This window comes from Spinacia oleracea, chromosome 1 (assembly GCF_020520425.1).
Source record: "Spinacia oleracea cultivar Varoflay chromosome 1, BTI_SOV_V1, whole genome shotgun sequence".
In the NCBI taxonomy this organism is placed as follows: domain Eukaryota; kingdom Viridiplantae; phylum Streptophyta; class Magnoliopsida; order Caryophyllales; family Amaranthaceae; genus Spinacia; species Spinacia oleracea.
Window position 1 is genome coordinate 70,484,333 of NC_079487.1, and position 25,856 is coordinate 70,510,188.

At 37.7% G+C, this 25,856-nt stretch overlaps 1 protein-coding gene across 1 annotated transcript; it reads right to left on the bottom strand.

Moving 5' to 3' along the window:
- Positions 1 to 480: 480 nt before the first annotated feature.
- Positions 481 to 25,856, bottom strand: LOC110791578 (DNA-directed RNA polymerase I subunit 2). Its single transcript, XM_021996327.2, has 27 exons — positions 25,401 to 25,856; positions 25,221 to 25,297; positions 25,008 to 25,127; positions 22,592 to 22,668; positions 19,543 to 19,606; positions 19,137 to 19,207; positions 16,593 to 16,670; positions 16,462 to 16,507; positions 13,627 to 13,807; positions 13,264 to 13,316; positions 13,085 to 13,161; positions 12,892 to 13,009; positions 10,633 to 10,720; positions 8,959 to 9,074; positions 7,252 to 7,379; positions 7,093 to 7,172; positions 6,743 to 6,984; positions 6,505 to 6,669; positions 5,864 to 6,028; positions 5,675 to 5,749; positions 4,838 to 4,941; positions 4,686 to 4,761; positions 3,793 to 3,921; positions 3,564 to 3,704; positions 2,379 to 2,591; positions 1,648 to 1,902; positions 481 to 1,143 (listed from the first exon to the last, which is right to left on the bottom strand). Exons 1-27 carry the CDS (start codon positions 25,567 to 25,569, stop codon positions 730 to 732), a joined length of 3,522 nt encoding a protein of 1,173 aa, XP_021852019.2. The 5' UTR covers positions 25,570 to 25,856; the 3' UTR covers positions 481 to 729.

Below are 25,856 nucleotides of genomic sequence, written 5' to 3' on the forward strand. Positions count from 1 at the left end.
ATAATTTCTTCCACAAACTTCGTAATCTATACACTCGAAATCTCCTGACAACATCTATTTTCTTATTTTTAAGCTAGAAAGTTCTCCCAATTTTACCACACAATGTTTTCATGCGATCTTGACTTCTTCAAGTATCTAGCGATTTTACTTTAACTTGAACATACTCAAAAAAACAAAAGAAAAAGGAAGCTCAATAGTGGGGGGAATTCAGAGGCTTCCCTAGCTCCCATCATCAGTAAATACAACTTATGCACCATCGCTGTCGGAATTGTTCATGTAACCAGAAGAACCCTAGCCCCACGGCCACCTTTATTACCTGTACAGAATCAACATAAGGAATAATTTTTCTTGTTCCCCTTATTTAACAGGATGACACTAATACCTGCACAGAATCAATATGCCAGACCCATGAGATGACAAGGACACGATTGCAGCATACGGGGGCGAAAGTGACTCAGGATTCAGAGGGAAAAAAGAGACTGATTTAAACAAATACTTGGTATAAATTTAGAATGCAATTGATACAATCACCATCGTAGTTGTATGCTGACAAAAACGTAAAAATAAGCAAAATTGAGAACTTTTGGAGAGAAGATTTGTGCCATATGCATGCGCATTTGCCCCTTTGATCAAGCAAGAATATATGTACTCTCCACATGCACTGCCTCGAATGATACAACATGCTACTTAGCTTAGCTTAATCACATAAACAAGCTTGTATATCAATTTTCAAGCTCCTGCTCCTTTACTTAGTTTGAGGGTCATCTTAATATTCATAGCAGCCATTTCCGCAGCTAGATATCGAAAAATATATGGCATGGCGACCGTTTCCATTCCTTTGCTGGTCTTACAAGAATGGCAGTAAACCTTTTTGGGAGCCCTTGCTGGAGGTAATCCATTAATTTTTTGCACCACCTGTTTGTGTGGTTCGATAATTGTAGCAGAGAGAAGGCTTCCACAGAGAGAACACACATCAGCAATGTGATAATCAGAGCTTTTATGTAGCCTGTCGTGCAGTAGATATGAAGCTCCATGTGCAAGCATCGCATCTCTTTCCATTTCGCCAAACCGAACACCTCCACCAAACTTTCTACCTTTTATAGGCTGTCGTGTCATCGGATCCACTTTTCCAGTTGAACGAACCTGCAAAGCAATAACAAAAAGGCTACATGAAAACCATTTTTGAAGAGCAAGTACTTGGATCATCTGGCCCAACCAGCTTGGAAAGTCCTAGAGGAAATCTCTGGGCCAGACTCTTCTAGCTCAAAAGCTACGGTTGAGATAGCGGAGTCTTCAAAGGAAAATCTGTTTCAACCCATAGCGAGGGACCATCCAGAAGATCAGCACACTATAAAGTGCTTCGAGAGGTGGAAGGCTACCGGTTCGAGAATATTCAAACCAGCTTCTATATGCCGAGTCTACCCCTGACAAGTTCCTTTCCACATACAAGACACATTTGCCAATCTATGAAATAAGGACCTAAAGAAAATTAGGTCTATAAGACCGGCCTGTGCATTTTCCACATTTGATGCTAGTCTCCCATCTTCTATTGCTCTCTAGGGGGAAATCAAGAAAACTGCGATGTGCAATAACAAAGAGAAAACAAATATGAAAAAAATGAAGAAGAGGACGTGCGACCGGACGTACCTGAAATTTGTCTGAAACCATGTGTCGCAATCTTTGATAATAAACAGGCCCAATAAAGATCTCACATGTTAGCTCTGTTCCATAAACTCCACTATACAAGACTTCTGTACCATATTTATCAAATCCATGAGCTGTTAACATGGAACCAAGTTCATCAACAAGTGAACTTGACTCAGATCCATGTTCTCCATCAGCGCCCTTGAGTGATTCCTCAAATGGGGTTGCATCAACGAACTTTCCATGCAAGCTGCCACCCTGTTACAACATATGAGAGAACACAATGTTAGTGTTGACTGTTCATATCACTACCACCTTACTGTTATCGAGAACACGACAACAAATACTGTTTGGCCTCCTTTTAGAAAGTACGCAATTACTACTTGCATTTATCAAACATAAATCAAAAGCCTATTTCCCCGTTTATGTAAGAGAAGACATAACTTATTAATTTTACAACCCTTGCGATCAGAACAGAACTCTTTTGTCGACTTTGTGATCATGAACAATGCTACCCAAAATTATTTAGAGATATTTTAGTATAAACTGATGAAATTGATAATAGACAGCAACATGGATTTTATGCTAGGGGGGTAGCACTTCCCACACAAGGAGAGCTCCAACCACTTTGCTGCCTGCATACTATCAATAATATCTCAAAAAGAACTGAGCAGGAAATCAGAAGGCTAACACATCTGTAGAAATAAAAAAATATGGATTGACTTGCTGGTTACCTTTGCAGCAATGGATTCTAAAAGCATTGCGATTGTCATCCTTGAAGGAAATGCATGCGGATTGATGATAAGATCAGGACGCATCCCAGTATTATGAGAAAATGGCATATCAATATCTGGCCACAACCGAGAGCAAACACCTTTTTGCCCATGCCTGCTGCTGAATTTATCCCCAATAATAGGATTCCTTGGACGCCGAAACCGAATATTAACCTGATAATCAGAGAGACAATCCATAATATTTTCTCTCTACCAAGGCATGTACAGACCATAGAGAAATCAAACTGGCAACTTGTACAGAAAATAGGAGTACACTCTCTGTCCCTGAATATTTTTTACACTTCTACTTTTCTCATTATCATTACCCCATTGCCTCAAAGAGGCTCCCGCAAGAAACGGGGTAAGGGGGGGTCGGGTGTACGCAACCTTACCCCTGCAATTGCAGAGAGGTTGTTTCCAATTGACCCAAAAGCGATAACGGGACGACAACGGGACAACCATCTTCTCCTTCATGGAAAGGAAGCGAAGAGGTTTTAAAAGCCATTTTGATTTAGTTCATTACATCCCACAGCCAAAAGAACAAATGAATCTTTGGCTCCATCGGAAATGGACCGCTCTTCTACTTTTACTTCTACTTTTCTGTTATCACAAAATATTTCTTCGCACTTCTCTTTTATCACATCAAGCACTTTTCTCTCTCGGTCCCAACATTTTTGTTACTGGTTTCTCTCTGTCCACTTTCAGTCATTTATTCTATCACTACCACTCTTAATCTCCATGCCAAACCACGTACGAAGAAAATTAAGAGACAAACATACTCCACATACAAATCGTTAACAATAGGGTAAGAAAACAATATTCCAATGAACAGACTCTTGGTTATACTTCAACTACCCAAGTTAGGTTAGCTTGTGCAACATGGTGAAAATAGCGTTCTAAATGAAAACTGGATTGCTGACAAATAACTGAAAAGTAACTGAGTCTCACAACAAATGACAAGAAACAAAAACTGGATTGCTGATACGTGAAAGTCAAACAAAGTATAAATGAAAAAGTAATTTAATTGATTAAAAATTCTATATGGTGCATAATTTAACATTGATATTCACAGTTTTTTTTCTTTTGACAGCATATTCACAGTTTGTTTTATCAAAAAAGACACCACCGGTAAAGAACACACAGTACCTTCTGAAGCTCTTTCTTGTTCTTTCCATCAATGCCTACATAATCAACATATGACGCTTCTGAACCCTTCATTTTCTGAGTAAAAATTGTGCCACTTGTGCTATTGTAAACACTGCAGTATGGCTGTTCAGGATGAATCATCTGAATGCGAATAAATTGTTAGCTCCCATATGAATCCTGAAGACATTGTAAATGGTCAAGGTAAATGCAAAAGAAAACACAAATCAACCTGCCCAACATAAGGGAGTCCATCTACATCAATCAAAGAATGCGATGATTGATCAACAGTACTTCTTCGAAAAGTTTTGCTTGAACGATCAGATCTGCTACTTTCTTCAGCCAAATCAATAGTCTCTGTCTGCAAGATCATCCATATGAGCAGATGCAATATAAGAAGGCATTGCAGAAAGTGAAGTACATTGATATTCCTAAATTGACTAGCAAATATGCTAAAAGATTCCTCGTGACCAATAGCTCTACTGGTCATTGACTACGAACTAGTGTTAGAGGGCCTGGCCAAAGCTCAAATAAGAATCACAGCATGGCAATAAGGTTACAAGCAGAAGCCCTGGAATCTGTAGTTTCATCCAGTATTCTTTGCTGACAAAGGCAGTTCTTTGGCTGAAGACCATAAGGATCATTCAGCATGGCAAGTCATTTAAAAATGAATAGCCAAACAAATACCCTCACTCTGAGTTTAACAAGTCGTCTACCTCACAGACTTTCTATATAAAAGCTTCTAGCCGGATCAACTATATGGGCACCCTGGCAGGATCAATTCGACACCAAGAGTACCATGCAGAAGTGATGGCATTTTTCAAAGGCCAGATATGTCTTCCCATCAAGTTGGCTCATGTGACTTCAAGAACCAAGGAGAAGATGTACAAGCAGAAACCTTTCTGGACAATAAGAGGTTGCTTGTTTTAGCATTTCCCCAAAACCAACTGTAAAATACTATACTTCAACTACTTGTCTTCTTACAACATAAATAGTATGCCTTCAGAGTTCAGACTTGACTAAGCTAAAACTATAAACCTGAGTTATTGCCACTTCGCCAGCAGAGAACACAGAAGAATCAAACAGATAAAAAAAAATCAAGAAAAAGGGGATTCATATGCAAACCTGATATATCTGGGCATGACACATTCCACGATCAACAGAAGATTTGTTTAAAATCATGGCATCTTCCATATCATATCTGGAGAAAGGAGGAACTTGAGTTAATGTAAATGTTGAATCAAAATATAACTATATCTTTTTGTCGCTGTTTTTACCCGGTATAAGCCAGAACTGCTACAATTGCATTGGTCCCAGAGGGATATTCATCGACACAATACTTGGTGTAGGAACGTGTGCGCACAATTGGACTTTGAGGAGTCTGCAAAAGCCCAGTAAATTTTTATTTTGAAAGAAAATATTAGAACAAAATTTTAACTTCCTCCGGTTTTTTTTACTTGCACCATTTTCCTTTTATGGAAGTTGCATATTAGTTGCACCATTTCCTTTTATGGTTTGTTTTCACATGCCTTTTGGTCACACACTAAATACCCACTTTGCCCTTACTGACATTTCACATTTACCATTGTTGCCTAACCTATTCCCTCTGTTTTGTTTGTTATCATTTGGGCAATTTTGATATTTACAATTTTTCTTAATCTTTGTGCCCAACCAAATGGTGCAAGTTAAAAAAAATGTAGGAAGTATTGAATAGAAAAATGGATTAAGTTCGTAACTTGTTCACTAAAATTCAAAATGGTTGAAGACAACAAAAGTTTATTCTGTACGTAAATTCTTGTCACATCGCTCCAAACATTCAAACTTAAGGATATAACATGGTAGCACTCAAAGAACCTGTATAGACAATTCCAGCTCTCTCTTCATTATTCAATTAAAGGCTTCATTTGGAAACCCCATCATAAACCAAAAGTATTCTAGGAAATTGATACTCCGTAGTTAGCAAGCACACCCCAAAAAAGAAATACTTAAATAAAAGAATTATTATGTTGACAATAAGCCTTTTGTTGTCATATCTAAATAACACACTGAATGCTCAAGCTACTACAAGAAGTTTAGACAATGCAAAAAAACAACCAGGTTCTTAAACAACAAACCTGAAGATGGTATGCCTTTTGATCTGTACGGAATTTGATTGCTTGAGCCGAAAAACCCATAGTTTGTTTTGCCATCTACACTTGAGCAAAAATCGGAAATAAATTGCACATAGGTTTATAGGAGAAAAGCAAGTAGTAAGCAGCCAGTACTAGAGGAGGGGATTCAACAAAAAGAAATTTAGGATGAACCTGGCATTGGTACATATTACGTGGACTCTGATTGTGATTAGACCACGGCGTAAGATTAGCGATAACACTTAATATCCCAGTCGGATGTATTTCCTCATGAGTTGCAGAAATGTTTTCTCGTCTCCCTCCGTCTCCACCATCGGGACATCGGATTTCCAAGTATACCTTAAAAAGAAAATGAAGGGAACATGTTAACAAGCTCATTCGCAGACGGAAAGGATAAACAGCTCTAAACAGCATATACGACATAACTGCACCCAAACCACCAAACAGATTGTAAAATTGCACTGCTTTGCCATATGAATATTTACAAAATATCAATCAATAACAAAAAGTAAACACCGGATTTTACTTTAGAGATGTGTTTACCTTGAATACCCAAATACAAAACTATTTTTTCTTTTCAGTTCCCCTCATTTTTCTGTTCACCCCAATTTCACCATTCTTTGAGGTAGGAAATCAACTCAAAGAAGGGGAAACTGAGAGAATTGAAGGGGAAGAAAAGGGGGTAAAAGGGGCACTTTAAATACCAATATGGAAAAGGGTTACTTTTGTCACCTATTTGGTTATTCGGCCACGTAACTGAATGGAACCAAGTAGATTTAAAGAGTGAGGGAATAGACTATAGCGTCAACATTTACCTGTTCAAATGGGCCAATTAGTTCAACATCATTACTGTCTTCAGAAGGAATAGAAATATTTTTAACTGGACGAATAAACCTAGAAGGATTAGTAAATAAAAACAATCCAGGATAAGCTCCACCAAAGCTCATTGGAACGTAACCCACTTCCAAATCGCTAGGAACCTGCAACATATAAGCAAAGAACATCATGATGCAAGTAAATTTCAAGAAATCACATAGATGCCCAGAAACGAACCGCTGTTGCTGATGACAGCTTCAATCTCCGCAAGTGTTTGACAACAATTTCAACTTGACCAGACGGTATAGACCCAATTACTCGTCCATCAAGGAGGACAGGAAGAACTTTAGGAGGACCAGCTTGGACAAGCTTTGGCAATGAGGACTTCATTCCCATCCTCACCAATACTTCAATGATAGACGATCTCATTGTGACAAAGTTTTTTATTTCTCCACGGTGGTCAAAGAAAGATGTAATTCCTGAATTCATGAAACAAAACACGTTCCTATTATTCTTCCAGGCCATGAAACACATAAAAACTTAAAGTAGAATTTATTTATTTTTGAAAAAGCAATGTAACCACTTACTACATGTACATGTCAAGTGATTCAGCAATCCACAAGGCCCTCCATCAGGTGTGTGCACCGGACATAGAAAACCCCAAGACCTGCATGAATTGAATATTGTTAAACAAAGAATTAAGAAAATATTTTGAAGAAGAAATAGAACTTAAGTAAGAAGCCTACTCAGGAAGCAGCTTTCGCACAGTAGTCGTACGAGCCCCAACAAAAGCAGCACCTCGGTGAACAGCTCGGAAGTTCGAAAGAAAGCGCAGGAAGTTAAGCCTATCAGCCTGAACAGCAAAGCCTGCTTTCTGAATGAATATAACATGATGTTAAAAATTCCAAAGTGGTTAGGGAGCATGCAGAAGAAAGTTATGGTCACCGGAGTTTAATAACTCGACAGGAAAGTTCAACAAAGAAAGGCAGAGTTAAACGTTTAAGAAATCTGCAAAATATCTGCTGAAAATGAACAACAAAGATGCCAAAATTCAGTTGACGATGACAGTTGCAAATGTTGAAGTAATTCAAGGATTCTCACTGTTTTAGTAGTTACAAAACAAATTATGGACCACGATATATTGGATAGAATATTCTCCCGATCCGACCCAAAACTATTCCAACAATGAAGATTTTTTATAACAAAAAAAGAAAGTTTGCTCAGTGTATTTTTGCGAATAGAGTTCAAGTACTGTCCTGCAACAGTTCACACTTTGCCAACTATGTGAGGCCTACCACCTGGGTCTCAGTAAGTCAGTAGTCCATTATATCCCAGATTTTGAGAATAACAGAAACAGGTGGCAATCTGGGAAGTGAGAACTAGATCAAGATTTGAAAGAAACTAATGTTCTTAAGATACTAGCCATCGCAGTAAACCACTAACTTGTATACCTTCAAATGCATCACTATAAATACTGAATAACATGTTCAGATTGAAGATATGTAAGGAATCTACTCAACAATATGTTGTTAAGAATTTAAACTTCAAGTTCTTTATGTCACTTGGAGGTTCTACTTAAAACTGGTCTCACTAAGAAATACAGGCAAACAAACTCTCTGTCTAAACAATGTCACGTCAATTTCTTGCTCCTTCAATCTCACAAGGCTTTTGAAGTTCAAACCAAAGTTACATGGAACGCGGGACATAGCGGTACGCGGGACGGGAACGCGACCATTGGAGAACCCGGAACGATGGGTTTAATTATTATTTTTAAATACAGTGAAAACTATGCTAAGTTGAAAAGTCAAATGTTAAGAAAAAAAGATAAAGATAAGCCTGTAAGAAAAAGGGAAAAGAAAAAAGATAAGGGTACCGGCAGACAAGACAAATAATAAAAAAAAATGAACGGTATAATTTGGCAATGGGTATTTGTCACGTGTTACTTTACTATTTTATCTTTTCCCAAGATTCCAACTACCCGTTCCACATTTAATTTTTATTTAAAAATAAAGAACAAACGTAGTCTTCTAAAAACTTCTCTTCAACCACCGTCAAACACCGAAAAATGAACGTTCATGGGTGACAAAATCCCTAAGATATCAAGAAATAAATTTCGCATTTTGCACCTTCAATATCTAGATCTAGGGTTTAGTACTCCGGGTCGTCGGTTTCAGCGAACCAGGACAAATGACTTGGGTCGTGGAAAAATGCAACTTCCCTCGCTCCGGGTAACGTTGGTTCAAACAAAACTAATGTAGTTACCAGATAGTAACAAGAACATCAAAATCCAGCACACTACAGTTTCGTCCATAACTAGTCAACTACCAAATGGAAGGACTGCAAGACAAAATTATTCATACATCATAATAACTGTTACTTATTTAGAACTCGTCTTAGAGTGTAAAATAACAATAGAAGACTATGAGGAAACAAATATGCTCAGAATTTGATACCTGCTGCAAGTCAAGGCTTGACGATGAAGCCGATCTTCCCGTTTTCAGCAAATTCTCGATGGCAGTACCTATTTGTGTGGAGGGATTTTTGTTTAACAGCTTCTTGACATCGCCTACTGCATTGTTTCAGTGCACAGGAAAAATAAATCATTAATCAATTTCACAAATTTGCATACCTGTGCAGGACATTTTGAAAAAAAAACTATTTTGAGATGTTTCATTGGGAAGGGAAATGAGTAGAAACTGAGTAATCAGAAAAACCACTTTGCAAACAACTACAGCTAGGTTTTGTTCTTCAGAAATAAAAAGTGCATCCAGAAGTAGCACAATATAAAGAAATTAAAAGCTCAAAAGACTTTGGGAAACAAAAAGTAATGAATAAGATCACTTAAAAGGATTCAATCGCAGTAAGATTAGTGTCACAGCAAAGGCAGATTATCTCTAAGAGAGACAGAAACAATATCATGCAATCATCTTTTTATAAAAAAAAGGATATTATTAAGCAAACAGAAAGGAGTACAGCCATAGGACAAGATATCCTCATTAAATTCAAATATTTTTTTTCAAATTAGCCCAATTTCTTTGCATCTCCCCAAGGTAACAATTTGTGAATGCTCCAGCTGCTTTTTCCCACAAAGACGCTAACAAAGAAACCTTATCCCATAACCTATCAGGGGAAGCAACGTCTCCCAGAAAAGTGTGTGCATTCCGTTAAAACAGAATAATTCCTAGGATAGCCATCATAGCATTCTCTACAACCTTCTCCTTTGCCCTTCACTACCCAACAAAGCTAATGAATCCTTCACTCTTAGTGGCTCTTTGGTAAAGTGTTTCAAGACAAGGAAAGGTTATTAACAGCCATGATTCCCTAAGATTGTGTTTGGATGACGTATTTGGAATTCTCTTTCTTCTTTCTCGGTTCTAAAATCCCTCCCCCACCCCACCCCCCAAAATAATGCCTCTAATCTGATTCCAACCTGCCCATTTCATAAAACCGACAGACTCCTTTGTATACCGTGATCGCCTTTGACCACCACCATAAACACCATCAAAACCTAACTCCACCAAAAGCCCACCAGAACCCCCACCACCGGCCTTCAATCACCTTCAACATTAGCTATTAGCAATCCTCAATCGCCCAAATTTGGACCCCAGTACTATCAGGTATCAACAGCCCAACAACAACACCAGCATCTCCCTGCCACCCGTATTCCTACCCCAACACAGTAAAACCCAAATCACAACACCAACAACCCTCCCCTACCAAATAACAACCCCTATAAACTCAAATCCTTGCAACCACCCCAAAACCAAAATTCTTCAGCACCACCGGTAAGGCGACAACCAACCACTTCTTTGACATTTTAACTCAATCCTCCCTCTACAGGTTGAGTACCTACTCTAGTAAAAGATGTTATATCACAACCAGGAACAAATGACTGACAGTCTCATCAGTACACCTAAATAATAAAAACTTACATAACCTAAACAAATAAAGCTAAGGGTCTCAAGGTGCAAAAGTCAGTAGGGTTTTGTACAGAACACGAAAGTTGTTTCATTGAGTGAGGCATACCTCTCAGAAACAAAATTGCAATACTGGATATTAGAACTAATGAAAGAAACAATCAATCAGCACAATGTTCTAAGAGAAAATAGGTGAAGAGTATGGCTTACAGCTGCTGAAATCAAACTTTTCGCCTTTTTGGCTTATTTCATCATTAAGAATTTTCCTCGATTTATAAAGCCATTCCTGTAGTTTATCCTGAAAAGAAACATAAACTGTAAAGCATACACAAAGTATGAAATTCCAAAACACAATATAAGTAAAGGGAAAATATGACCTTTTAACATGGCAGACATTAAATTCTAACAAGTATATGTAGTTAATGGTATTTTCCCTGTAAAGGTAAAATTTCAAATGTTACAATTATTCTTGGACTAAGGTTTTGCCAATAATCCCGCATCCCCTACAATTATAACATCTTGCTGCGTCCCTGTAAGAAAAGTTGGCCTGCTGAATTGTGGAAGATAGCTATGTTATCCTGATTTTAACGGTTTATCTTCCCCTCTTCAAGGTTTCAAGTTCCATTTTTAATGTTTTTGTATATCTAGAGTTAAGTTCCAACCTCTAAGCAACATTTGACGTTCCTTTTTTCTGTAGATAACTTGCATCACGAAAATTTGAGCCAGCGTTACCTACATCACGGACGGCATCCCTAAAACAAAGTGTTACCTAAATCACGGAAAACGTCCCACAAGCCACACGTTACTCTTGAAAATCCAAAATTGTTCTTCCTCGGTCCTCTAAAACTCATCCAATTGGACCTTTGTCATACAAAATCAATGGAAATTTTAAATCTATGGTTTAGAACAAAAACCCTAGGTGTGCAATGTAGGGATTGAAAGACACATTGGAGTTCAAATAGTAAGAGTTTGGTTGCTGACTTGCTGGAGATTTGCGAGGCATAATAGTACATGTGGACTAACGTTTATAGACATATTGCATGTAGTAGCATGAGAACCGAGCAAGACAGAGGAAAGCATTACCTACCTCCAACACACAAAACTAAAAGTCATCAATTCAACTATGTTAACATTATAGTTGCATTCTTACTCGTTTACCACCTGGTGGAAGTCCAACTACCAATTAGGCCATTGGCATTAAATTATACTTTATCCATAGTCCAGCCAGCACCAATTGAATTTCTGGGAAAACATTAAGAAGAGGGGAGACCTGTGACAAAGGAACCTGACACATACTTCGTATATTTTATTTAAAAAAACAATCCTAAAGGATACCCAAGAAGGTGAAGATATGTTGCCATGTTTAGTAGTGAACTTAGTGATGTTTGATTACTAGAATATTTATTACCAGTTTCAGACTGTTTACAGTGACTTATCATGTTAGGTTATTACTGAGGGGTGTGCACACTGGGTGACTGGGGTCATATCTTCTCAAAATGTTTGGCCATGGTCTAAGTTTAACATTAGGGGTGACAGATGTCCCTGGTGAATTAGGTGGTTATAGAATCAGTGGCGCCTACTAGCGCTCTCTTTCCATCTTTTTCAATTACTAATAATTATGTACTTCCTCCGTTCCCTTAAAATTGCAACACTTCCTTATATTTGTTTTTTACAGTGCAACGATTCCTTAAATAGTAACTTTTACATTATATTTACATTATAACAACTTTGTTTGAGTGCAAGTGGGTTTTTCTGAAAGAAGGTGGAGTTTTCTGAGTGCAACTATCCAAGTGGAGTCATAACACTTGCTTTTTGGGTGATCACATGGGGTAAACTACCTCACTTTCCTTCTCTCACCTCTTTACTTTATGATTGTCGTTGTCGTTATATATCAAGTGTTGGGAGCAGCGGAAGTGTGACATTAGTGAAGAGTCTGAAGACTTAAAATGGAATTATTGATGTTATTTAGCGAGCATGTTGTTGCCTTGTTGGTGTGCATGCAACAGATTTCCAAAAAAATCATTACCTAACAGAATCAAGTCAGAATTACTTTAAGAATTAGAATTTTGGGAGTTCGCCTTTCTTGGCCTTTTCCATTTATATTTGCAAGTTGATGAACGGTTGGTGAGTGAGGATGCGCTATAGAATAATCATCTAGACAAGGGAAAACTTTTGATTAGAATATCTGATTTGGTTTTGTATGTCAATGTGCTATTTGATTTGATCTATTATACTCCGTAGTTATTAATTTCCAAGTTTAGCCATTCATTTTTTTTCCACAGAAAATGAATGTGGCGGTAGTACCCTCAAGGTTTGAATTAACAATTTCCAAAGGAAAATGCGGACTAATTTTGGGGGCAACAGACTAATACACAGTATAATGAAAATTACCCCATTTATCACAAGAATGGAGGGAGACAAAAATGCACGCAAAATCACATGACTTTTGTTCAGAGTAAAAAGTAATACCTTCAAATAAATGGAAATTAATTGACCAGCTTGCAAAACTTCTTGATTTTGCAGTGCATCCGGATTGTCTGGAACAGATGTCTGATCTACCAATGAAAAGAGTTTCTGCAACATGAATCTAGAACAAATTTCATGTTATCGATTAAAAAGCCAGGAAGAAGAAAATGGACTTAGGAGAGATAGTGAGACCAACATTAGAAGATTAAACTTGTCATGGTTATTGGTTCCAAGGTGGACAAAAATAAAATCGTTGAGCACAGAGTCCCCAACCTGAAATCAAATAAGACCACACTGATTAAGGATTTACGAAACATATAGACACCGGTTCAAAAACCACTTATCATGGAAGCAACCGGAAAACACAAGACTTACAACTACAGAGCTCTCATTTTCTAGCCCTTCCATGACAGGTTGAAAGCACTGTCCTAAAAAATGAGCAAAAGAATCAGTTCTGCAGAGATAATCTTAAGACATGAAAAAAAAAATAGCAGGCGACATTATTCATCATACGTTCAGACAAATAGATATTGGACAATAGTATTTTTATATCATTCAATAGAACAATCCCCCTCAATTATATCGCGGGTTATTGGGTATCAGAAAAAGTTAATGGCTGGATTACGAGAAAAATGACTATGACATTGTCTGACGCCCACTTTTACCTGTTAAGGAAATCTCGATTACATGTATTAACATAGCCAGAAGTGAACCAAGAAAAAACAACTTATACCATACCAATATGCTCAAGACATTGGCGACGTGTCAAAAGTGATAATCCATGCAGCTCATCAAGAATGATTTTTGCTCTTTCGCCAACAAGTTGTGTGCCGACGGCACCTTCAACTCCCTCATATTGTTCATTGTAGGAACATGTCAGTGCCACATAAATTTCATGATCAGTTGCCTCAATAAGTGCCTGCCGTTAGATTCCACATTATTCCATCAACAAAATATACACAGGACTACAGGAGTATTTGTAAAGAGGCGAATGGCAATAAGAGACGACAAATAAAGTGAAACGGTACTATTAACTAATAACAATCCCGTGTTAAGAGTTGTTATCTCAAATGGTACTATTACCTCTATCAACCAGTTTAACAGGTAAACGCTGTCATCTGGCGCATTCTAGTTGGCGCTCTAATTTTATTTAAATACAAAAACAAAAAAAATTTATCACCATTCCCCTATTGTTTCCCTTCTAGCAGCAACAATATTCAACCTATCTCCACTGGTGCACTGGCCACCGCTAGTCCGCAACCCCCCCCCCCCCTGCAGCCCCAAAGCACAGCCAAGCTGCTTGTCCAATCCGCAAGACTCCTTTGTTCCCCATCCACAAGGCCCAAGCTGTCCAACCTTGGATCAGTATTAAAGAACATTCTCAAAAAAAAAAATTGACCCCCTAAAATTTGTAAAAGAAAGCCCTAGAATAAGAATTAGAAAAACCAAAAAAATACAAAGAGGTCAAAGTAGCAACAGTTCAAATGTAAAGGACTCATAGAAGGAGAGAAAGGGTGGAGGAGGAAGAAGCACTTAAAGTAATTGTAGAAACAAAAAAAAAGGATAATACGTTATACGAAGTACAGAATAGGGAGGAAATGGAGGTGGAGCCGTGAAGGAAGGTTTTAGAAATTCATGAAGGAAGGGTATCATGTGGTGGGAACTCCCTCTGGAGATTGGTTTTAATGATACTCGAAGAAGGAGAGAGGTGGAGGTATGGTGGTGAAAAAAGGTTGTCTGTTTTCCAGGAGATATAGAGGTGTTTGGTGAGAAGAGAGATGGTTGGATGACATTTATGGTGATAATGGCCCAACCGCCCCAAGTAGGAGAGAGAAGAGTTACCGTTGTCAGAGAAGTGATTTTTGGGGTTCTAGACCTTCTAGCCATGACAGAGAGAGGGGTTGGAAGAGAATATTTTATATCATTATTTTTTTCAATCGAAGGAACCAGTTAAATAATTCTTCGTGGCATGATAATTTGCAAATTACCAGCTTTTCAAGTTTAAGGTCAATATGAAGAATATGAACTAGTTTGAGGAGAAATCCCCAAACGTGGGATTATCTAAGTTAATCTAAAGGTGAGACTGTTTAAGATGTAGCAAAGATGGAATTATTCTTGTCTAATCTTCCTTAATTAAGGAAAAGAACAACAAGAAGGAATAGTTTATGAGTCGTAGTTAGGGGGTTCAGCTTCCATTAAAGGATACAGCAGAGTTGTACCATTTCTTAATTAAACTAAGGGCTAAGAAACATAAGAGATCTAAAAAGTAGTTGATTATCTCTCTCGTGGTTACCTGATTCGTGGTTCACTTTGGTACGGGGTACGGTTCGTGTTGGCAGGTTGGCTGGTTTTAGGTTCGCAAGATGGGTTTGGAACTTCTTTTCTGGGTTTTTTATAAAATTGTTCAAAATATCATATATTATAAAGATTTTATTTTGATACTCATACTCAAATAACATGTATTTCCTTCTCAAATAAATGCCCCAACAATTTTTTTCCTCGCTAGACTTCCCTAACCGTCAATAGCTAAAACTAGGGTTTTTGATTCAGCAAGACAATACCAGCGATTTGGTTCGCGAACCCGATTCGGTACGGAATAACATGTAAATCCTACTCAAATAAAAGCCCCAACATGTTTTTTCCTCTCTCGCCTTTCCTGACCTTCAATAGCTAAAACTAGGGTTTTTGATTCGGCAAAACAATACCAGCAATTTGGTTCGCAAACCATCGTTGGAGAACCCGATTCAGTACGGGCGAACAGATTCAAGAATTCAGTACCCACGAATCTGGTAACGTTAATCTCTCTAGTCTATCTCCTCCCTTTCTCTTAAACATGCACAGAGCAGATCAATGACCAACTATAAGAGCTAACAAACCTGAAGGTCCGGTCACTAAACTCATGGAAGCAACAGCCCTTGTGCTTGCGTACTTCCGACTTGTCAATTAATGCTTCAATTTTCAACCTAAGTTCCCAATGTAAGCACTAGATAAGGAAATCCCCACAATTGCGTGGATTTTGAGGAAGATATATGTATTTAGGTATCAAGAATTGATGAACTAGGTAAATGGATCACAGTTACTTGTTCAGTATTCGATCACAGTTTCAGGATACACGACTAATTTTACATTCAAGATTTGAGCTGTGGCCCGCATAACACTGGAAAAATACAAGTACAACCCATACCAGAAGCGTCATTCCAATCTCACCCTAACTTCACAACATTCCCCAACATACCACTAGTACATAGAAATCAAGATTTTAAATTTCCCCTCAATTGCAATTCTCCATCACATAAGTGCGCACTAGTTTAAACCTCATTAAAACTAATCAATTGTATAAATATCCTGAAATTTGGAAATGAAAATCATGCAAACATATGTGGAATCCCAAAATGAATTAACATGCAACACTTTGAGAGGAAGTAGAACCTTCCCAACATACCAAATCAATGTGATATCAGAGTCAGCCAGCAAACAGAGATAATATGAAAGCTATCCTGCCAATTTTAGAAAGATATATATTCATAGCGTAACTTTAAAAGAAGAAAAGGCACACACAAAAAAAATTCCAACCTTCAGAAGAATTCCCACAGGGAGCAAGAACTCTCTCCCCTGTATCCTACAAAGCATGTCAATAATTATAATTTAGTTCCAGCACAAACCAGCCAATATACTTCAATTCAATAAAAGTCAGCATATCTCACCCGAATCCAAGTCTAGCACTACCATTATTTAGATAATATAGTCTCACGGTAAGAGCGGACTGGTCTTCTCTAACACATCTACAAATGGGCAACAACAACCATGAGCACTACGTAAATCAAAGAAGTTACAAGAAAACATCAGCAACATGGAAAGACAGCATACACTATTGAAAATTTGCAGCATACTGGGAGGCTAGTACAAGGAAATGAAAATAGAGAACAGTGAAAAATGGCAACATACGAAAGATCTGAATCTAATAGGGGTAATTGTTTTTTCTTAGTGAGATAAGGGGAGAAATGAAAGAGCATGCTCCACTGGAATTATTTAAAGTTATCCAGAGAAGAGAAAACAAATTTCCCTCCAAGCCCCACCCCCCCATGTGTTTTTCCAACACTTCCCATGTGTTTTTCTTCTTGATCCAAGGAGATGTTTGTTGCGGGGGTTAAAGGACACACAATAAAAAAGCCTTCTTTTTTTTATTATGTTTAGTAGCTCCTTTTTTCTGTTGCCTTTCCCCACTGACCAACCTAAATCCTTTCTTCCTTGATTCCCCCCAACCCCAGAGGGATTCACAAGACCTCAAACTCCTCTAGACCATGACAAGAGTCACAAAAGTTGACCAACCTTACCAAAAACATAAACAAACCCTTCACCACCCAACTCCACCAGCACTTCCCGATGACCGACCCCACAACCCAACCACCAGGAGATATCCTATCCACAGCCAGTCAGCCATCACGACTTACAACTGCCGCAACAACCACAAGATCTAATTAAAAGAGAGAACTCGAGAGAAAAAGCAAATTCAAGGCCTGTTTAACTCTTAGTTTTAAAAAGCGCGAAGCGCACTGAAGCGCAAAAGGGCCCTGGAGCTTAAGCGCAAAGCGAAAGCGCACGCTTTTCGTAGGCGAAGCGCACCCGGAAAGGAATAATAAAATTTCAAAAGTTCAGAAAATATGGAAAGAAAAGATGAAAAAAAAAAAAAAATCAAAACGATGAAAAAAAAATTCAGAATCCGACGGGAGATATCCGGCGAGAAGGCTAGAAAAATCGGGCTAAGGGAGAAAATTGCACTAGGATTATCAAAAGCTTCCCAAATATTCGCTTTTCAAAAAAAAAAAATCACGTGATACTTTAAAAAAGAAGATTAGAGTCACGTGGCTTTATTTTTTATAAAAAAGAAGGGTCAGATGTGCCCAGACTACAAGAAGCGCAAAAGCGCTAGGAAGCGCAGAAGCACCGAAGCGCTAGGAAGCGCGCGCTTCTTGTATGTCGCTAGACTTCGGCTGGCATAGCGTTTTGGTGTGAGCTTCTGAGCTTCCGAGCTTTAAGCGCAAAAAAGCGCGCTTTTTAAAACTAAGGTTTAACTAGCCAAGGATTTGGATATATAAAACTTGTTATCATGATTTCATCTTACAGGGAGGTTTTCACTCTCTCCTTTCTGCGTTCTTCCAGACAATTTCCTTTTCTATAAATTTTCCACGTTAAAACTAGGATCTCATTAAGAGTGGAACTCTTAACAAGGCAAGAACTTTTCATCGCCACTGATTGTTTCTTGGTCATCTTTGTACCTTCTTGGTCATCTTTGTACCATTATCTTTCTTCTGGAAACAAAATTTTAAGGAAACCAGAGAGTTATTGGTTAACCCTGTCAAATTAGAGATCAAAGAAAGAAACAGAAGGCTGTGTGAATTATCTCCCAGATCTACAGAGGATGACAGGGTTTAGCACAGAGGCTTTTCATCAAACAATGGTCCCTCAACTCCATATGCAGGCCATGCAATGTCTTCAAGAGAGCCTTCACACATCTCTATTATATAAAGGAACTCTCGAGAACTTTAGTATTCACATACAATATCTATAATACCCTTATAAAGATTTAAATTATTAAAAAATATTTTTGAAGTGTTGGAACATTGATTGCATAGGAGTTTTGAAAATGTCCACATGCATCACGTTCACCCAAAGCTAGTAGGTAATGCTGTAGCCCTGATGCAGGCAGTGGCTCACAGAGCTCTCAGTGATTGGATTTTGGAATATTGGCTGGGACAGTGAATGGCACGGCCCAACATAATCTTTGGCATAGAATATTTCTCATTGTTCAGTAGTCATATTTACAAGACTAAATCCAGCAGTTCATGGAGCGGATACTTCAAACTTCACATTTGATGACCTAATTTATTTTTGTTTTTCATTTTTCTTCTTTATCAAGCACGGGAGTTTTTTACAACAACAACAACAACAAAGCCTTAGTCCCAAAATGTTTTGGGGTCGGCTAACATGAATCGTCGTAGGAGATCGCCATTGTCACCAATCAAACCAGAAAGGAGCGGGACACGGTAGTTTTTTATTATGAAAAAAATATTATATCAAATAAAGAAAGAACTACAGAGAAAGAGGACAAGTTGTCTAAGCAGGAATCTAAATTACAGATTATGGCAGTAGGTGTTTCGTAATGATGGGGCTGTAGAGGTGGATTTTATTGAATCCAAAAACAGAAGAATATTTATACTTTATTATGTAAGAAAGAGATTAGATGAAACCTTATGGCAACTGCTTTATCACTATAACCTTCTCTACGGGCACGAAATGAACTACGAACCATGCTCATTGGCTGAAATATAAAAGATATTAAGTCAGCATATTTATAAGAAAGATAACCAACATGAAAATTCATAAAAAAAACATAAAGTAGATAAACCAGTCTCTTTATCTTACAGAGTTACAGTGACAGCAGTAATAATAACTACAGTAATCTAATCGAGTTCATCACTGCTTTAGAGTTTAGACATCTCATTTTTAAGACTAGCAGTAGAAATACATACATAGATAATAAGATAAGTCAACACCGTATTTCCAGCTTAGCATACTTCATTCATAAAGAAGAAAACGGTCCACAAACAATTTACAAAGGGCACATAAAATTAGAATAAGGGAATGTTCACTCACATAGTTCCGTTTTTGCATTATTAGTAGTCGAATGATCCTCTCAATTCCATTTAAGATGAAAAACCTGCACACCAAGTGTAAGAAGTTAACAAATCCAGGAGCTTATTAATAACAATAAGCTTAAATGCAATTTAAATAATTTAGCCAATGTGGCATGGAACACGGGACGTTTCGGAACGTGGTACGGGAACAGGAACCGGAACGCCGCCTCGTTCCCGGTACGTTGGGTTAATTTTTTAAATTTTTTTTGGGACTTTAAATTTTAAATCAGTAAAAATTAAAACCAAAAACAATATGAAGAAATAAAAATAAATAAAGAAATCTATCACATTGGGGAACCGTTTTTTATAAGGACTCTAGTGATACTTTGTACTTTATTAATACCTCCCCTCAAAAGGGACAAAAACAGCTAGACAGCTAGCTGTACACACTACCTAACTATAATAAATAATAAAAGAAAAATTAAAATAGTAAAAAATTAATAAAAGGGGAAGGGTCAGAACCTATGTTACTCAGACATACGGTGTCAAGGTATCTGACACTCCGATCCAAATTTATACACCCCGACACGGTCAAAGGAGTGTCTTGACTTGTATTTTAGACACGGCTCTCATATAAAATGTCGGAAAAAAAAAGCGACACTTTTAAAAAAAAAATAGTTATTTAATTAACAAAAAAGATAAAGATTAAAATATTAGTCCCTCCGTCCCAGATTAGTTGTTATACTTTCCTTTTTCGTTCGTCCCAGATTAGTTGTTACACTTCTAAATTAGGAATGACTCCACAATTATTATATTGTTTCTCTCTTCCCACAATTTTTTTTGTCCCCACACCCTCTCTCATTCAATTTAAAAAATACCCTATTAATTCCTATCACATCTACTTTTTCAATAAAATAACAATTGATAACCAAACAACCACTTATCACCTAAAACTTTGTGCAAAGGTAAGTGTAACGACTAATTTGGGACGGAGGGAGTAATAAAATAATAAAATTAAAACTACAAAGAGTTGAAAAGTCAACATATAATATCCCCTGGAGTAATAAATAAATAAAACATAAAAAGTTGAAAATTGAAAATTGAGACTTTTGGGTAATGATATCAGTATATCACGTGGGTTTGTTACTTTATTCACACTTCCCACATATGACAGACCCACTCCCTAGGTCTAGTTTATTTTTTAAAAAGGTTAAAAAAAGATAATGAAAAGGTGCAAAGCCCAGTAACCCAACGAAGAGGTCGCCGGAAACCATGGTTGATTCAGTTAATTATGAATGAAAATAAGGGTTGAAGAGTGCATTCACCACGTTTTTTCTTCTACAATAAAAGCCCTAATATATATTTTCTTCTCTCGTCTTCCCCGACCATCAACTTCTAGATCTAGGGTTTCAAATTCTTCAAGATCCAGACGAATTTTATCACTATATCTTCGTCTTGAACGACAAATTTTGATTTTTTTCCTCTTCTTCTTTTCTACTCCCGATTTCGACACTGCACTTCGGACTCTTTTCCGACACCGGGTGTCGGCACCTCCCCGGACACGTGTCGAGTGTCGGGTCGCGGGTCGGGTCGTGTCAACAACGACACCCACCGTTAGATGAAGTGTCGGAGTAACATTTAACATGGGTGTATACTTCGTAAAAGGAAAAAAAAAAAGGCGTTTCTTTCTCATCGTCTTCTTCAACACGCGACCTCCATTATTATTTTATTAACAAACAAAAAAAAGCTATCTTCCTCTTTCTTCATCTGTATCAAAGTTCTTCAATTGCAGAGATAGGGTTTTTAATTCCGGTGCATCACCTCTGGCGATCTATCTGGGTCGTGAATCTCAGAGAACCGAGAACGAGCGAACCGGGCAACGTACCACGTTCCGGGTATCATTGAATTTAGCTATAACTTAACCACATGAAAGAACTTCATCGATGTCAAAAAGACAAACACTCCGTGACTTTTTAGAAATTGGAAAATACAAGGGATCAACATTTACCACTGTGTTCCTCATCATGACCTTGCAATTTTACATCAAAAGAAGGTCCATTAAAAAGTACAACAAAATCCCATAGAGAAACCAATGATTTATCCCTGTAGAACCAATTTCCCCATAATACGTAATTCAAAATAGAAAGTTAAATGGGAAGATTTCAGTGCAAAGACCGAATTCAAATACTCGTCTCAAAATTTTTTCCCCAAACACTAATAGCTAACACCAAACGATTGCTCAAATTCAAAACCCCTAATTCCACTTTTGAAAGGACAAGCTTGGCCATCATGTTATCTCCCTTGATAAGAAAAAATACATTACTCAAAAGGCATCAGCCTCTAAACACAAATCAATTTAACCTCCCTTTCCCCTACCATGATGAGTTGATCTAGCTTTAACATCGAAGCTCAATTTAAAAGGTGTGAGGTAACAACCATACAAGGGTCAGGAGCAGTTCAACAAACCTCCAAAGCTCTAATATAAATGATGGGAAATGCACGGAGTCGAGGAATGAGGGGTAAGGAAAAGGCGAGTGCATCAAATAGGCGAGCCCCACTATCAATTTCAAAGGGGCATTATAGTCATTTCATAATAAAAACCATAGCAAGAAAGAAAATGGTGCAATTATTATCAGGTTTCAGAAAAAGGAATATGATGGAATTACTTGTAACGGAGGAAGTATGTTTAAAATAGTTCGTGCAGTATCTATCTATTCATGTCTGTTGATTAAGATTCTTAAGTCATATTAAAATGCCTATAAGCTCTTCTCTCATCAAAGTCTAATATGTAAGATAAAATCAAGCCCCTAACTGCGGTAGTTAGAAATTATGTGTCTCCAGAGCAGGGAGTTAGGACACTAAAGTTTCCATTTCACGGTGAATAACTTCACAGCATCAGCATCAACTCCTTGGTGTCATTCAGAAAAAAATTCTAACGCAACGTTAATACCCTTAGCACTATATGTGGCACTGTGTAAAATATCATTATGCTAATAATTGCTTCAATAAAAATAAATAACATGAACAAGTACAAATATGTACTAGCACACAAAAGCAAGGACACTCACCCTCCCATCTCTGCTGGCTCCTCTTTGTTAGAAACCAATTTTCCAGGGGATGCATTTCTCAGATGGCAGATCTTGGACTGTAAGAAAACGGAAAGAAAACCCATTAGGTTTCTAATGTAACATTAAGCTTCAAAAGGGTAACATGATAAACAAAAATAAATTTGTACACAACTTTATACTTGAACAATTAATTTGCCTGCCATAGTGATTTCACGGATACATAGCTGCTGGTCGGTGTCAATCAACCCATCTTAAAATTGTAGCTTCTGAATTTTTAATCATATTTGTTGTATTAAAAGACTAAAGATCAATAAATTAAACATCTATCTTATTATCCTACTTGGAAAGGATAAGAAGTAATACTTAATCATCTATAAAATGTGAAGTCTCCAACAATATAGTAGCAACGTATGTGTGTAGCACAGTCAATCCAAAATTGCTCACAGCACAAGCCTAGAGATAGATCATGGAATTAAAACTCGGTCGTTCCTTTACGTAACGGCCGTTCTGGAACGGGTTTTGGATTCGCCGTTTCGCGAAACCCCGTTACATATCGGTGCGACAAAAATCACGTCTTTCTCCCCTCGTCGTATGTTACGTAACGGTGGCTCGCCGCGTTAGTACGTTTTTTTCCCCGTTACACCATTCTTCTACACAAATTGACCAAGATTATTTTAGTAATTAGTTATGTAGTTTATGAAACATGATATTCCGAGTGGTTATTTGTTCACGAAATATAATACTCACTCATGTCATGATAGGTCATAGGTTTGGTAATATTGTGATGATATAATACTTTTTAGACATAAAATGTAATAATAAGGCTTAGACATGCTAATGTGAATCTGCGTCAGCCGCAATCTGTTCTATTCTTCCATTACAAACGGTTTCCGCGACAACGTAACCGTTGAAGCGAACGCGACCACATCCGCGTTTTTTTCTATGAGATTGATACAATTGCAAACTGAATAACATGTGAGATATGAAACTTCTAATCACTTCATTCTAAGATTTACTATTGCATTAAGCTCGACAATAGTAGCAAAAATGAATGAACAAGAAAACGGAAATGACTGGTACCCCGTAATTTCCTTTAACCGGTCAACGTCATGGTTTAGAATCTTTAGACAACAGGCTAATTTTCAATCAGATATTTCACCAATCAGATATTTCAATCAGATATTGCACCAATCAGACAACAGGCTAATTTTCAATAAGATATTTCACCAATTAGCAGCAACTCCATCAAGCGGTGTGTCCGTAATAAATGGGAATGGAAATAACTTTCTTTTAAGGAAATAAATAATGAGCACCAAGGACCAGCAAGCCTCCCAAAAGACTCAAATATACTAAAAATACAAAGGAAAATGAATCACATTAAAATCATTGACCATAACTAAAGCAACCTTCAGTAGGCCCAAGGGACCAAAGTGAAACAAGGAAGTAGATTAGCCAACCCATTATAAACACGTCCTTGGACTTGCCATAGTTGCCACAGAATATCATCTCATCCTTTTCTAACTAAAACACCCACAAAACTAACAGAACATGTATATAGCTAGAGAATCCCTTGCACCGTAGCCCCTCCAAAAGCCTAACATATCTGATAGAAACTCGAAAGGCGTAAGTATGTTTAGATTAAACATTAAAGAAGTCAAATAAGGGACTGACAGTGACATGAAGCAATGCTTCGGCGGATTGGAAAGGCAACATAGGAAAGCAGAAGTGATGCTATCATGCACAATTCAGAGGGAAAATTGGGACATTTGGGTCAATGCATAAGTGGGTGGAGCTACAAAGAAGAGGAAAGGTGAGGTTTGCCCGGCTACAAATGAGTTGATTTACCGTGGTTTTGGCAGGGATTTAAGCTCTACTCCATCCTTATGGAAACCTAACAACCAAACACTAAAAGGAAATGAGCCTTAGATTTTTCATAGAGTTCATAGGTAGGACTTCTTGACCTTTGCAAATGGATGTTTCCACAACTTTTGAAATACTTCTCAGTCCTTAAACCAGCATAGCCTCCGCTCCTTCTTCCTATCTCCTACAAAATTCCCCATAACAATTCTTTCATAGTTTGCGGAACTATCCAACCACCAACCGCTGAACCGCACTAACAAAATATCGAAGAGGACATTGCATCCGATATCTAGCATCCTATGCTTAATGGTCTAAATCCATTAAGAAAAATTCAACACCTGCATTGAGTTATTACCTAGTTTTTCCCATATAAGCTAGCTCAATACCTCCAAAATAGATTTGGTAATTCACCTAAAGGTATCATGACAATGTAAAGTATGATAACATATGATTTTGTTCTTGACAACCGCAATTAACAGCTCGAATAGCCACAAGAAATTAATAGATGAGTTCAAAACAATTCAAAAAGGGCGAAAAAAAGAGGAAACCCACCAACCTTCAACATCACAGGAAACTGCCCGAAATTAAAACTGTCCCTAACAACAGCTCCTTTATTATACTGAAAGCAAACATCAGCCTTCAACTTCCCGGAATATGATACCTTCGCTTGACGACACTATTAACAGGCAAAAAACAAATTCAACATGATATGGACCTTAATTCCGGACACCCAGAAGAGAATGAAACGACGATACGAAAATTAGCTCACCTCATATGGAAGTAAAGGCTTAGCCATTCCCCTATTATCCTTAAGAGGAGGATACAACTCCGGATGCTCGATAGAAAGTAAACAACAAGGTCAAGGGAAATACAACAACAAAACCACCGAAAGTCGAAATTAAAAAGCTGCAATTCACAACAATTGAAATTAAAATTTACGAAAGGATATTTTGAAGTGTATCTCCGGTGGTGGGGTTATGAACTGAAACAGGCTTAATACTGCTCATCATGGTTTCTAAACCACTTTCTAACAGATGATCAAAGGAGTCAATATGATGTTGAAATTGCTCCTTCAAAGCTTCAAAATTTGGCTCCTTCTCCATTTTTGAGTGTGCCATTGATGCTTCACTTTTCCAGGCCCGTCCCTGAGAAAATAAGGAGAGGCGGCGCCGCCAGTAGATACAACTACAACTATAAGAAGCTGCTTTTGTTGTTAGGGTTTTAAGCGGGGGATAGTGCTGAAGAGAGGAGATGCAGAGGAAATGCGACTATGCGATTTGCCAGTTGATGCTTCAATTTTCTCTGTTGTTTTCTGGGTCCGGGACTGCCTCAGAGAACACGAACAAGTTAAAAATGGGGGTTTAAGGTTTAGGGTTTAGGAAGCGGTCATTTGTTTTGGCGTACG

Coding starts and splice junctions, on each gene's coding strand:
- LOC110791578 (XM_021996327.2), bottom strand. CDS start 25,569: ATGGCACACTCAAAAATGGAGAAGGAGCCAAATTTTGAAGCTTTGAAG. Junction 25,298..25,400: donor CACCGGAGATACACTTCAAA/ATATCCTTTCGT, acceptor CTTGTTGTTTAC/TTTCTATCGAGCATCCGGAG. Junction 9,075..10,632: donor AAAGTTTGATTTCAGCAGCT/GTAAGCCATACT, acceptor GAAACAATGCAG/TAGGCGATGTCAAGAAGCTG.